Source organism: Cryptotermes secundus, unplaced genomic scaffold, assembly GCF_002891405.2.
Source record: "Cryptotermes secundus unplaced genomic scaffold, Csec_1.0 scaffold1227, whole genome shotgun sequence".
NCBI classification, from domain to species: Eukaryota; Metazoa; Arthropoda; class Insecta; order Blattodea; family Kalotermitidae; genus Cryptotermes; species Cryptotermes secundus.
In genome coordinates, this window is record NW_019741990.1 from 52,108 (window position 1) to 66,069 (window position 13,962).

The 13,962-nt window shown below is 45.2% G+C and overlaps 1 protein-coding gene across 5 annotated transcripts in view; it reads right to left on the reverse strand.

Moving 5' to 3' along the window:
- Nucleotides 1-13,962, reverse strand: part of LOC111872967 (peroxidasin) — a gene marked incomplete at its 3' end in the record, with an annotated part of 268,973 nt that overhangs the window by 46,546 nt on the left and 208,465 nt on the right. For all 5 annotated transcript variants that reach the window (XM_033754906.1, XM_033754904.1, XM_033754905.1 and 2 more), the window contains 2 exon segments: nucleotides 1,217-1,288; nucleotides 3,520-3,591. In XM_033754906.1, coding sequence (XP_033610797.1) covers nucleotides 1,217-1,288; nucleotides 3,520-3,591 — 144 coding nt within the window.

The following is a 13,962-nucleotide window of genomic DNA, read 5'->3' on the forward strand; positions in this document are numbered from 1 at the left end:
ACTTATTCATTTATTTACAGTTTATTTAACGAAGCTCCCAGTAGCTTGGATTATATAGCATCGAATGGATGTAAAATTAATAACGATGAATTTGGAAAGACGTGGAAGGAAGTGATCGTGTCTTATTAGAAGGTACAAGCCTGGAGAGATTGAGTAAAACATGGAAAATCTCAGTCGGGATAGTTGGTATCCTGTCTGGGACACGAACGCTCCCGTCCCGAATACAAGTCACAAATGTTACCACCTGAGTCAATTGGCGCCGTATTACACTTTTTCATACAGCGCTTTCGGTAAAGCGGTAAAGGTAGAAGGTAAAGTTGTCCCTGTGTTTAACTAATTAAGCACTATTCCCAAACTAAATACTTTTTTAAAGTGTCTCATCTTAAATAATGAGCCCCCTTAGCAGAAGAAAGCAACATGACAAAAGTGCTGAAAGCACACTAAACCGCAGCAGCTCAGTCACTATCGTGAGTAGACTAAGGGCTGAATGACCGGGAAATTAGGGTTCGAACCGGCAAGGCCAGAAAGTTCTCGCCTCTTCATAATCTTCAGATCTCCTTGGGGCACATCTCCTATCCAGAGAATACCAGTGGCCATTTCCCTTAGGGTAAAGTGGCCGAGGTGTGAAGCTGACAGACGACTCACTTCTATCAAGTGCCCAGGTTAAGAATACGTGGAGTTCTACCTCCACTCCTCATTCGTCTTCACGGCGTGGTGTTCAAGTAAGCAGAGGGGAAAATTTACCTCTGATTTACTGAAATACTTTATGAACGTGACGTCATGCGAAGTTTATAGAAACGACAGAGACGCTGGGATGTGTGTACTGTCAAGGGGTAGGGTTTGGAAAGTGATCATATCCATTATACCTGTGAAACCTGAAATTCATCTACGTAATACGAATTCACACATTGCTCGGGCAAAATGCTGAGTTTTCTGGACGTTAAAGAGGGTGGTGCAACTGTGCTCTAATTTTTGCATTGCAAAGCCGCAATTTTAGGTTCTTAGAGCTGCTCTTCTGTCTAGGGTAAATAATACACATAAACTCCCTAAAATCTTCAAATGTATGAGCGAGCAATTCTACAGAAGTTTCTTGACTGTGCAGTTAACATAAAATTCTAATGGATGTTACATGCAGTAAGATACAACAATTTCTGTGAGGGTCGAAATTCTCGACGCTTGGCACTTGTAGGTTAATACTGTGGAGCACAATACTCACAGATATCTGAGCTCCCTAAGGCCGTTGAAGACCCCATTCTGCAGCCGGGTAATGTGATTATTGTTCAGCAATCTGCAAGCAGAGAGACAAACACAATGTTCAAATTCCAACTCCCTTAAGAAGTTAACAGTAGCTCAGATAGTCAAAAGGTGGGCGACATCCGAAGGTTCTCATTACTGTGTGACACTGACGGTTTTCACAGTAGCGTGTATGAATATCACCGTTGTGAGACATGCGACGCGGTGAAATTTAGTCGAAAATCAGCAACGATTCAGAGGAACCCGATTACTCCTCCATCTGCTATGCTGAAGATTCATCCGAAACATTGTTAAATGTCTGCCATATTACAAGAGGCAACAACCCAAACGGCCGCAATCCTGTAACCGATTGACGGCCGATAAGCTCCTCTTGACTTGGCGGGAGGGGGCTGAGAGACAACCGCAGCGCTCTTGGTGTCACAGTGTCCCTTCGTGGCCGCTCGGACCGTACTTCCTGCGCCGACTGCAGACTGCGCAAGGTTGTACGATAAAAGCGCCATGTCAGGGAACGCCGGAAACAACTTCTTGTTCCGTTAGTGATGGACTGCACACATGTAGGTGTGGTAACCTCTCGCGTTCATTGCGAGTGATGTGTTACTAGTGTTAATGAAACATGATAACGTTAAGCATAATGATACTATTCTTTATAGATAACCTATTATCAATACCTTTCATGCCCTGGACGCCACACTGTGGGGCAAAGCACTGAGGAGGAGACAGGAGGATGGTGACGAAGTAGGAATGGAAATAGGGGTTAGAGAGGGGACTGCAGAGGGCGAGGTGATGAAATAATGGGAAGAAAAGAAGGGCGAGAAGGAAGACGTCAAAATGGCTGAAGAGAGCGGGAGAAGACGGAAGAAAATGAGAGGACGACGATAAGAAAATATGGGGGAAAAGGGAGAGCAGAGGAGGAAACGACGGAGGGGAAGACGGGAGGAGAAAATGGAGAAACGGGTGGACAGCGTGGAAAGGATGATAACCGGGCAGCGGATGGAGAAACAAAGAGTAGTGGAAAGAAATGAGATTAATGATGAAAAAAGGAAGGCCTTGGTTATTGAAAAAGTTATTCTCACTGATCCTATGCAGTGAGCTACCTCTATCGTACCTCCTCCACTTATCCGCCCAGATGTCGTTATCTCTTACGATTATTCCGTCCGGGCGACTGACAAAGGTCCAAAACCCCATTAATTCCAAATTGTACAGTTTTTTTACTGCTAGTGGGTGGGACTAAGTCCCTTGTACTGCGGCCACTTCTGGCCTATTGTACTAGCCCCAGATGATAGGTGAGGGTGATTGTGGAGCAACTGGTGGAATGAAGATTAGCAGGGGAAACCGAAGTACTCGGAGAAAACTGCCCCATGGCCACTTTGTCCACCACAAATCCCACTTGACCAGAACCGGGATCGTACCCGGGCCGCCGAGGTGGAAAGCAAGCGACTAACTGCTTGAGCTATGGCGTGGCCTGTACAGAGTTTAGTAAACCTCTCCAACATCAAATTTCATGAAAATCCATTCTCGAGTTGTTGCATGTGGGCCATGGGCGGAGAATGTCCATACAAACTTACGTTTAACCAGCTTACGGCTCTTTTTACCTATGTATTCAGGGTAGAAAATCAAATTTTTAAAATATTTCGAACTTGTATATTAATATTTAATAAAATTTCTCTCTTTAATTTTTGTTCTTTTCTCCCTAAAATGTAGGTGAGGGGGCATATATTTAGTTTGTCCCCCTACCGCTGGCGCCATGATGCTGAAACACAGACATGCGAAACAGATCAGTGATTCCGTGCTTCATTATTGAGAGGGTGGGTTTCCCCATGCACCGCGACTGATAGTCTATTGTACGTCCCCCTTTTAATTTCTNGGTCTCTTAGAGACATGAGGTTCTTTTACGTGCCGTAAATCTACGACATGGGACCCACGGCTTAAAGTCCCTTCCGGAGGACTTGTTCCCTGAATTTTTCCATCCTTAAAAATTCCACGACCTCCGCCGGGTTTTTGAACCCGCGTACCTTGAGTCATGAGGTGGGAACGTTACCCCTAGACTACGGAGGCCACTGGCGGGACAGATACTTCAACTTCAAACTGCGAGCGAGCCAAACAAATGTCTGCTGAACAAAAAAATTTTCTACGAAAAAAAAAATATTATAGTTTTCCCGACGAATCGTTCAACTGAAACAAGCGTGGCGGAGGAATACATTATATTCCGAAAGATTGCTTTGATTTATAGTTCTGGATGCCACTTTTGGGCCACTCTATACTTACAGTGTGTTCAGTTGTCTGAGGTTCTTGAACGCGTTGGCTGGAATCTCACGTATCTTGTTGAACCTCAAGTCCCTGGAACAGAGAGAAAAAGGTTCACTTGCTGGGAATTTCCTCATGCCTTCATGCAAAAGAGATGAACACTTCCCTGCGGGTACAGACAGCCAGATCGTTAAACTGACTTCTTATTCCTCAGATATGAAAAAGTCATATACCTATACATGGGCCCCGACAAGATTTTTCTAGGGGGCAGTCAAAATTTTTCTTACAGACTCACGTTTAAGCCATTCACGTAAAACTATTATTCCTGACCGTTCTTGGGCTCTGATATCGAGGTACACAGACTGAAGGTACAGGGTGCTGAGGAGAATATTTGGACTGGCGATGGATGCAGTAAAGGGGGGGGGGGAAGAAAACTGCATAACGAGGAGTTTCATAACTTGTATGCATTCTTCGTCAAGTACACTTAGAATGATCAAGCCAAGGACGATGAGATGGGTAAGCCAGGTAGCAGTAGCGGAGAAGAGGAATACATAGGGGATTTTGGTGGGAAACGCAGAAGGAAAGAGACCGCTGGGAAGACCAGGAAGTAGGTCGGTGGGAATTAAAATGGATCTCAGAGAGATAGGATGGGGGGAGTCGACTGGATTGATCTGGCTTAGGATAAGGACTAATCGAGGACTCTTGTGAACACGGTAATGGACCTTCGGGTTCCATAAAATGCTGGGTAATTCTTGAGTAGCTGGGCGACCGGCAGGTTCTCAAGAAGGGCTCAGCTCCATGCAGTTAGTTAATTGGAGTTATTACTAAGTTTTATATTTGGCCGCGCCATAGCTCAAGCAGTTAGTCGCTGGCTTCCCACCGCGGCGGCCCGGGTTCGATCCCGGGTCTGGTCAAGTGGGATTTGTGGTGGACAAAGTGGCAGTGGGGTGGGTTTTCTCCGAGTACTTCGGTTTCCCTTGCCAATCTTCATTCCACCAAATTCTCCATCATCATAATCACCCGGGGCAGGCTACAATAGGCCAATCAGTGGCCGCCGTGTCGAGTGACCCAGTTGGAGTCCAACGCCCCTAAGCGAATTAAAAAAAAAGTGGTATATTTCCTTCTTTTTCACTTTCGGTTCCAAGAAAGACCGTGGATAGATGAAGAAGATGAAAGGAACAACAGCAGTAGCATCCCCAGTGAATAAAAAGGAACGTACAGAATATTTCTCTATTAAAAATCACCCTGCAGTAACGACTTTTAACAGTAACGCGGTACGTGCTGCCATCTGCAGTTGGAGTATAAACCATAGCCTATAGCAGGCATGTCCAACGCGTCGATCGCGGGACGATTTTTGGTCGATCTCATAGGCCTATAAGGAAATTATACGTGAAAAGCATGTAAATTCACTTGTAATATAATATGATTATATTCAGATTTTGAAGGGAAATTACGTGTTAAAGTAGTCTGTACTTTCAATGTATGTTGCTTTTACAACAAACATCACGCGTCGTGTTATTTTTATCAATATTTTTGCTTAAAGCGAGGTACGACGACAGGAGGGGGTGGTAGATCACTGTCAGTTTTGACACTAAAAAGTCGATCACAGCCTGTTTGAAGTTGGACATGCCTGGTCTATGGCAGTGTCGATAACATAATTTATGAACGCTGTCAGATATTTCCTGGTAGTCAGGAGGCTGAATCTCCTCTAACTCTCGTTTATGGTGTGTTTTACGACAAATGTAATTCGCTTTGCCACCGTAGTTAACTTTTCTGCCAGAGATCACCAAGCAGCTCGCCCACCCATAAATCCCAAGTCCAATTGCCCGAATCACATTCCTACCCGCATACCCCGGGTATGCCTGTGCATTACTCACAAAACTAAACGTGTTGATCTGTAGGAACGCAATTTCCTGAAAATTCCTGTCCACTGCATTCTCTCTCGAATCGCCACCGATGGAAACGCTTTAAAATGAAGCAAGATAGTATGGAAAATTGTGCACAGTGACTTATTGAAAGGAGAAGTGGTATACGTAAATTATTCAATCGCAGACACCATTATTGCGTTTTAGGTTCAGTCGGTTTAAGAGACAGAGATCTTACCCGTTCCTCGTGAATATTTCATTAAAAAATAACCACGAACATTTCCAGACTATAATTATTATTATACAACCGTCAACACAATAAATTCGTAATAAATAACCAATGTTAATGTATTACCATTCGTCACTAAAAAGGAAAGGAGAACACAATTTCACATACGCGCGAAAAAACCACCACGTACTATAACCAGTAAGAAGTGAAAAACAACGCAGGTTCCCAGGAAGCCCCATCTACTCCACGATAAACAATATAAAGAAAAAAAAATATTTTTAATTTTAACTTTTAACATTCAACCGAGTTATAACATTTTACATTTTAAGACTCATACCCAAAATATAGGGGGCACGGGGTAGCGTAGTTGGTTGAGGCTCCATGCTAAAATCCGGAAGGTCGCGGGTTCGAGTCCCGATTAGGAGGATTTTTTCAAGTTACCTAATCCTTCAACCGCACTATGGCCCTTGGGTCGACTCAGCCTCTAATAAAAATGAGTACCAAGAATCTTCATGGGGGGTAAAAGGGTTGCCGGTGCGTAAGACTGACAACCATACCGACATCTGTCAGCCGATTGTCTAAAGAAAATGTGGGAGCCTTTATTCTGAACTATCTTAAGGCCTGCTCGAACTTTGAAAAGAAACAGGTCAGATTATCAGCTCATACTCCTTGAATAAGTTATCTCAGCGGTGATTATAGACAGTTCTAGCATACAACGCCGTGCAGTCCAGTGAAAGTCAACCGACAATTTGGAGGAACATCTTATCCATCTTCAGGGTCGACCAGTAAGCTAAGCGACCAGAGATCTGCTTGCTGCCTATTTTATGCTGGTTTCTCGTTCGGCTTAACCTTCAGCCTGGCAGATGGTGGCGATATATTCCTCCAAAACACGGGTTACTTTCACAGACTACAGACACTGTAGTCCACAAGACAGGGCCTTCAACTCGTACTTGAACTCACTGTGCTTATTTCACTGTGACCCTTCTTAAACTACAGCTGTTACAAATACAAGTGGACAGTTTGCCGTTACACAAACAAAGGATTTTAGCCTCCTTTGCTTGTTTGAAAAGAAAATAAAAACATGCTTATGAGATAACAATGCTGTCTGTGTATCCCACCTTACTGACTTCTGAATGACTTAACAGATATTTATGAAACTTGGTATGTATATCATGACACTTGATTTCATCTCAACGGCGTACTTCATAAACCCCTCCCATCAGTCTGTGTGTCCATATGTGTATCCCCCTATCGTCGCTAGGCAACGGCTGGGTAATAATGTTACCGCGGCAGGAACACACAAGATACAATAGAATTCTTGGACGCGTCGTTTTCTATGAGGTCCGTATTGTATCAAAGGAAATTAGACGATTAGTTCTTCTCAGAATTTCTTGTTGATTGTCAATTACCCTGATTGCAATGTGGTACAGGGCTGTCAATTGGAAGATCTCTTGGAATTCTGACGTTCTGGGCAAGATGATGAGGAATAGGGGAAGGTTTTTGTTTGGTGTTTCCTCGGACGGTGACCGATGGGTAGATGCCATCTGTTTCACACTGATAATGTCAAAGCCTAGAGCTATCAGCCCGTCAGAGGTATGCTCTGCTGGAATATTCACAGGGAGTTGGTATATTGTGGTCTTGATGGGTTTTAGGTACTAAGGACAGAAGGTACGTAAAATGAGGAAGGTGGTGGGTCTCGAGATGGGATTTGACTACCGTAAAATCCTCCAAGGCTTTTGTGATTACCCTGGTTCCGTTTCTGGTGTTACGGAACTCGAAGTTTCCTTTAACCACACTATCGATTTCCTCTTGCAACTGCAACAGGTTAGTGGCAGCTGTAATCACTATTGGGGGCGGCCTTCTTATTTTCCCCGGAGCTCCCTCTTCTTGTCGTGCAGCCACCGCACTGGAGGGATCCGTGTCCATAGCGGCTGCCCTGAGGGGGGCGAAGAAATTTCGGGTGATGTCCACTTTCGGAGAGGGGGAGGTCCTCTAAAGAGTCTCACGCTGCGGTCGGCTTTGCTTTCAAAGAAGCTGGGGCGGTCTCATCGGTGCTATGGCTCTTTCGCCGCCGAACTTCTTTGAAACCATCCTCGTGGATGAGAGTGGACTTTGGTGTTTTGGACTGGTCTGCTGGGATAATCGCCTTGAGCACAGCCTTAATTCGTGAAGGGCTACTGTGTATGTGCCATAGAGGGCACTAAACAGCGTCTTCACACCGAGGCCTTTACAGAAGTTTTGTCTGTTCTCCTCCGCTGAGTTTACCATGGCAGACCATTGCTCGCTGTCACCCACCGAAGCTGGAATGTACCCTGCAACATCCTCAATGTCGCCCACTATTTTAACAGATGTCTCAGTTGTGCGTTCGTGACGGAAAAGTGTCCTATTAACCTATGGGACTCAGATTTTAAAGTTGAACGTTTCTTTGTCCAAAATGACTGGTATCCCGGCACTGGGACAACCGCCATCCTGGACACGACAATCTGTTCGTAGTTCGCAGTCACTCGTTTGCCACTCAACTAACTTCACAGAAGAACAACGTCCACCACTAGCCCACGGAGTCAACGTCGAACTCCAACTGAGTCACACTCGGTGGCAACTCCGTCGTTCAAATGCAATGTCTCACTCTTCTCACTGCATGAAGCTAACCCGCACTTCTGATCTTCTTGAGTGATTACGAGACTATCTACTTATCTCTGGACCACTAACTACTTACGCAATAAATTTTCTCAGTTTGTTATAGCCCGCACTGGTCACAGATAGATTACGATTGCTGACAGTACAGATTCCTCACAGCGAACCACGGAAAACCAGTAAAAGCCACTCATTTATCCTTCTCTCAAGCCCGCACTGGTCACAGGCAGATTACGGTTGCTAACAGCATAGATTCCTCACAGCGTACCAAGAAAAACAACTGCTCATTCAGAGCTCACTTCACTTTCTGCAAAGTCCAGGTCCACTCAGTGAATCGACTGACTCTTAGTAACTCGAATGGAATTCATCCCTTCTAGAACTCTCCTATTCTTGCATCAGTGGTCCTACTTATAAACCCTTTCCACGGGCAGAATAGAAAATATCGTTTCCAACAGCACCTCTATTTTTGCATGCGTACCCATTTCCGCGGGAATATGTTTTCCGAGCCGTTGCCTAAAAACTACTCTACACGCTATAATATGTATTGCGCGGTATTGCTACCTAGAAAAAAAAATTCTCAAATTTGTCTGTAAAAAATGCATCGTCCAAAAAATACCTATCCTATTTTTCCTTCAGCTGGCAACAGAGCATCACAATGGCCACTCTTTAGTCCACCATTAAACAATAGAAAGATATCTCCTTTCAGTCACAACTTGACCAACTCTTTCAGACAATTCATAAATTTCATGAACGCCTATTATTTCCATATTTCGATCATAAACCAATTTTTGCCAGCGTACATTTTGTAATTTTCGCTCGTATCAATATGGAGCCGTATTTTACACAGCGTCATCCCACATGCAGTAAATGGACGGGAACTTACGACTTAAATATTCTCATATCGGTCTACGATTTCCACATAAAAACCCTCCAACAATCGATATTTGTTTTAGGCAAAGGTCGATACTGCAACCCCGACTAAAGCACAGGTAATCCTCAGTGTCTCCTGGCTAATAATCAGGAGCGATCAGGACAGTATAAAGGAACTGCAGGCCTTCGGCTTTTATGTGGCCTTATATGAATAACAGCAAATTTAACGAAAATGAATCAATAAAGAGTGGCGTTTCGTATTACACTGGGGCAGGTGCGCATGGTGTGTTGGGAAACGCAACTTCCCTTTCCGCTGTGATTAAATGGCGCCCGTTTTCAATGCTTCCATTACGTCAGACTGCGAGTTCGTCATTTGTTTGTAAACGCAACCGCCCACATTACAGTTATCCTGGCGCGGAGGGTGTGGCTCTTTGTAAAGCGCATTCAGTTTCATAAAATTTCCGGTTTGCTGCCTTCGTTAGAAAAAAAAAAAAGTTTATACAGGAAATAAAACACGGCCGATGCGCCGCATATATTCATGTATCTCAGACATGTCTCTGACATCCGATGTGTTCCTTACTGCAACAGGGAATGACTGGTTCCGCTATACCCCGAGAAGATCACGTGCTAACTCTTAGGTTTGGTGTGGTTTTTATTTGTGCGTCCCTAAGTAAAACGGTATGATCTGTGTGGTTATAGAGATTGACAAGTGACACGCGGTAGCGTAGTTGGTTGAGGCACTATGCTACAAAACCTGGAAGTCGCGGGTTCGATTACCGATAAGGTCATTGGGATTTTTCAATTGACCTAACGGTTCGGCTGGAAGGGTTAGGTCCTAACCCTTCCAGCCGAACTACAGCCCTGGGGTAGACTCGGTCTCTAACAGAAATAATAATAATAATAATAATAATCTATAGTTCCATCAGGAGCATAATTTGTCTACAAGCTTCTTTCCATTTGCCCCGATTCGCCGCTAAACACCTCAGCTCACTCCAACTTCTTCCGGCTTCTCTCAGAGTGGATCTCCGTCTGTTTCTTGGTCTTCCGCTTTCTCTATTTCCCTGAAGTTTCCACTGAAGCACGATCTTTGATTGCTGTTCATCATCCTTCCTCAGCGCGTGTTTGATCCATCTAAATTTTCGCTTACTTACCTCCATATTTACATTTGTTTGGCTCGATTACTGCAAATCTAATGCAAATAAGTGCCAGGAACCTTCCTGGGGGGTTAAGGGCGGCCACCAGCGGCGTAAGGCTGACAACCTCACCGCCATCTGTGAGCCGGTTTTCTAGAAAATGTGACAGCCTCGACGTCTCACAACCCTATGGTCCTCCACGGCCTGCTACAGGGATAGCTTTACGTTCTACGTGATACATAAAGTTTGTAATGTGAATAGGGTTGAAAGTTTACTAGAAATCCTGTTTTCCCTTCAAATAATAATAAAGAAAATGAACATGTGTTCGTGAAATACGAAGTGTATCATCAGCAAGCCTGAAGACGAAAGCGTAATCCTGTTATAAACAGTTTAACGGGCGATATTACAGTAGCAAAGAGCAATATAATAATTTCAGTGCTGCTAGAGCCACGGGTTCACAAAAAAAAAAGTTTAAGAAGGAGCGATTCAATGTCACAGAGATCTGTCACTTTGATGTCAAAGAACTTAGAGCCAAGAAGTGAGGAGTGGGGAATGTGCCCGGTGCGCGACGGAAGCAGGGTACGTACGCTCCCGGCTCAAGTGCCTCAGCTATTGGTGTTCGTCTGTTCCGTCCATCTGCACGCATCGACCGGTGGGCGGCAGAGGACAAAGACGAGTGCAGAGGGATCCCGTAATTTCCCCGAACCAATGGTAGGGGTTGTTATTGTGTACCAAGAGGGGTAAGATAAAGGTATGATGGGGCCGCGCCATAGCTCAAGCGGTTAGTCGCCGACTTCCAACCTCGGCGGCCTGGGTTCGCTCCCGGGTCTGGTCAAGTGGGATTTGTGGTGAACAAAGTGGCGCTGGGGCAGTTTTACTCCGAGTACTTCGGTTTCCCCTGCCAATCTTCATTCCACCAACTGCTCCACAATCACCCTCACCTATCATTTGGGGCTGGTACAATAGGCCAGAAGTGGCCGCAGTAGAAGGGACTTGGTCCCACCCCACTAGCAATAAAAAAATAATAATAATAAAGGTACGGTAAATTTGTCCCTGCGCTTAACTAATTAAGCACTGTGTCATGAAGACTTAGTGGGGAGTAGATGTATAGATTCACACTTTCTTGATCTCGGCACTGTCTGGAGGTGAGTGGTCAGCTTCACACTCCGGCTGCTTTACCCCCTGGGAAAGAGACCCAGGTACTCATTGAATTGGAGGTTCGGTGGACCCCAGAGCCGGTGTAGACGATGTGGAGAGGAGAAAATTCTTTGACCGTACCAGGACTCGAACTCCGACCCCTCGGTCGTCCAGCCCATAGCCAGTCGCTATGCCCAGCGCCTGTACCAAGAGGCGTAAGGTGCAAAGGGCCTTGCAAAGGGGGTGTGAATTCTATTTTGCCCTGGTCCCACCTGTTCCGACAGTTGAGAGAACAAGTGGTGGCTGCTTTGTGTACCTACTACTGGCTTTACCGGTTCCATCACGAAATGCAGTTATGGGTGCCGTATGATTCTCAGACTAAACAACGACTATGCCCCCAAACAATTCTAGCCTTTGTGACGGAGACACAGCGTCTTGTGTGATGTGGAAACTGAAAATTTTAATATTATCTGTCTAAAGTTTATGCTTGAAGCACATAACCGATGAGAGGCGTTCGGGAGTAACTAGGCAGATTTACAACTAGACTGAGAAATAATAAAATTAAACTTTGCGAGATAAAACATGAAGATATTATCACGTGATTGAGTGACTACAGAAGGAATTTGGATTGGCAATTTATTTGACCCTTACACTCGTAACCACAAAAAACTGCAACAATTTCAGCGAGTTACACGCCCCAGAGATGACTGTAACTACAGCACACAAAGTCTTCTAAGTCTTCATTAGCCGTTGCTTGGTAGCGGCTTCCAAAGGCGGACGTTCCCCTTCCTCTAGGTTCCCGAACTGCCCCCGGGATCAGCTACCAGCTTCTAACTTCCCACAACTGCAAATCTCAACTGACTCAACTCAACCACTGAACTAGTCCTCCTTATATAGCCAAGGCAAGGGCCGCGCAGAAAACGTCTCTTCCATTGCGTGCTTTCTCATTGCTGGGGGAACGTGTCCGCAGAGTTGGTCCGTAGTATAAGCCTGCCGATACTTTTTGGCCGGTGTCCTTCACTGTCAGCGCATGAGAGCGAGTCTATGCTACGAACTTGCTTCGTCTGCAGAGAGAACATTCGTAGGCTGGCACTGGCAACTGGAACGTGGGAAAAGCACATAGTATCTACTAATAACAGCGATCCTACGCGCTCAACGTCTACCTTCTTACTGAAGCAACTAAGTGTCACTGCGCAAGCCCACCAATCTTAGGCTCGCCGACATGCGTCAGACCACTACGCATCAGAGATCCACCGGCCAAAATCCGCCGTCCCAACTGTAACGGCTGTCGAACTGCAGCATGTTTACACAGCTGTTGCTAGGCAATAGGTCTACATGTCACACTATTAAAATTAAACTCTGTGAGATATAATATTGTCACGTGATACTGTGATTATAGATGGGGTTTGGGTTGGAGATTGGATTTATTGACCACTTTAACACACGACTCGTGACTGCACTTACAGCGCCATCGCTAATCTGCACACTTTACAAATTACTACGTCACACAGACTAATGTTCTCAGATTGTTACAGGCTCCACTAGTCGTTTCCTGGTAACGGCTTCTAACAGTGGAGATTCTTCAGCTTCCGCACTCACGCCATTGCCCGCTGTCCACAGTCTCAGAACTGAACTCACTGACTGCTAAATGGCCGCTGGTCCTCCACAGCACAATTTTCTCTTTGTTGCGAGTCCCACGGGACTCATGACCATATTATACCGTCTGACGGCTCTGGGGGCCTTCAGATCTTCTCCGTCCTCACTGCTCCAACTGTCCTGGTTGTAACCCCTGTGCACGGACCGAGTAGAAAACACCGCTTCTAACAGTACCTCTATTGTTGCATGCGTATATGCTGCCGCGGGAACGTGTTTACGGAGCCGTTCCCTAGAAACGGCTCTACGCGCTAAAATAAGAAGATATGAAATGGAAGCACTTTAGAAAATTCCGCAGCTGTGAACCTAGGAGCACCGCAACAAGACGAAACTTCTAGAACAAAGAATATCATTTTCTTAAGGTAGGACGTTTTGCTAAATAGGTCCACCTCTCTACCACACCACACGGTGTCACATCTCAGAAGACAGTAAATAATGCTTACAGTCATGTCCTTTTCTTCAAACCGTGACGAGATGCTGGAATGAATGCACAAGGGGTGGGCCCTCTCCGCCCTTGCACCGCGACCACAGTGATCTATTGTGCTTTGATGCTGGACTGAGTGAGCCCTGTTCCAAAACCTGCAAGCCTCAAACCCACCTAAATATTGTAATAAGAAGACTGAAAAGTGTGCAATACATGCGACCTTACAACGGCATTCCTTGCTGTTAACTTTGCGGTCTGTTCATAAAACTGGACGTAACTGTTCGCAATTGAGGCCTATACAAGAAAGTATATTTATGGCTTTATGTAAGACTGCCTTTCTTACGCGTCAGTACGGCTGAAAATAGAAATTTCCCGCCAACTGAAGTCAAAGTCTTCCACGTCGAATTTCAAGATAATCTCTTCAGCAGTTTACGTGTTGACACCAAGTCACAGACGAACAGACAGGCAGACATGACTTCCACCTCTACATTGCAAAGAATGCCTAAAATCCAGCTCAAT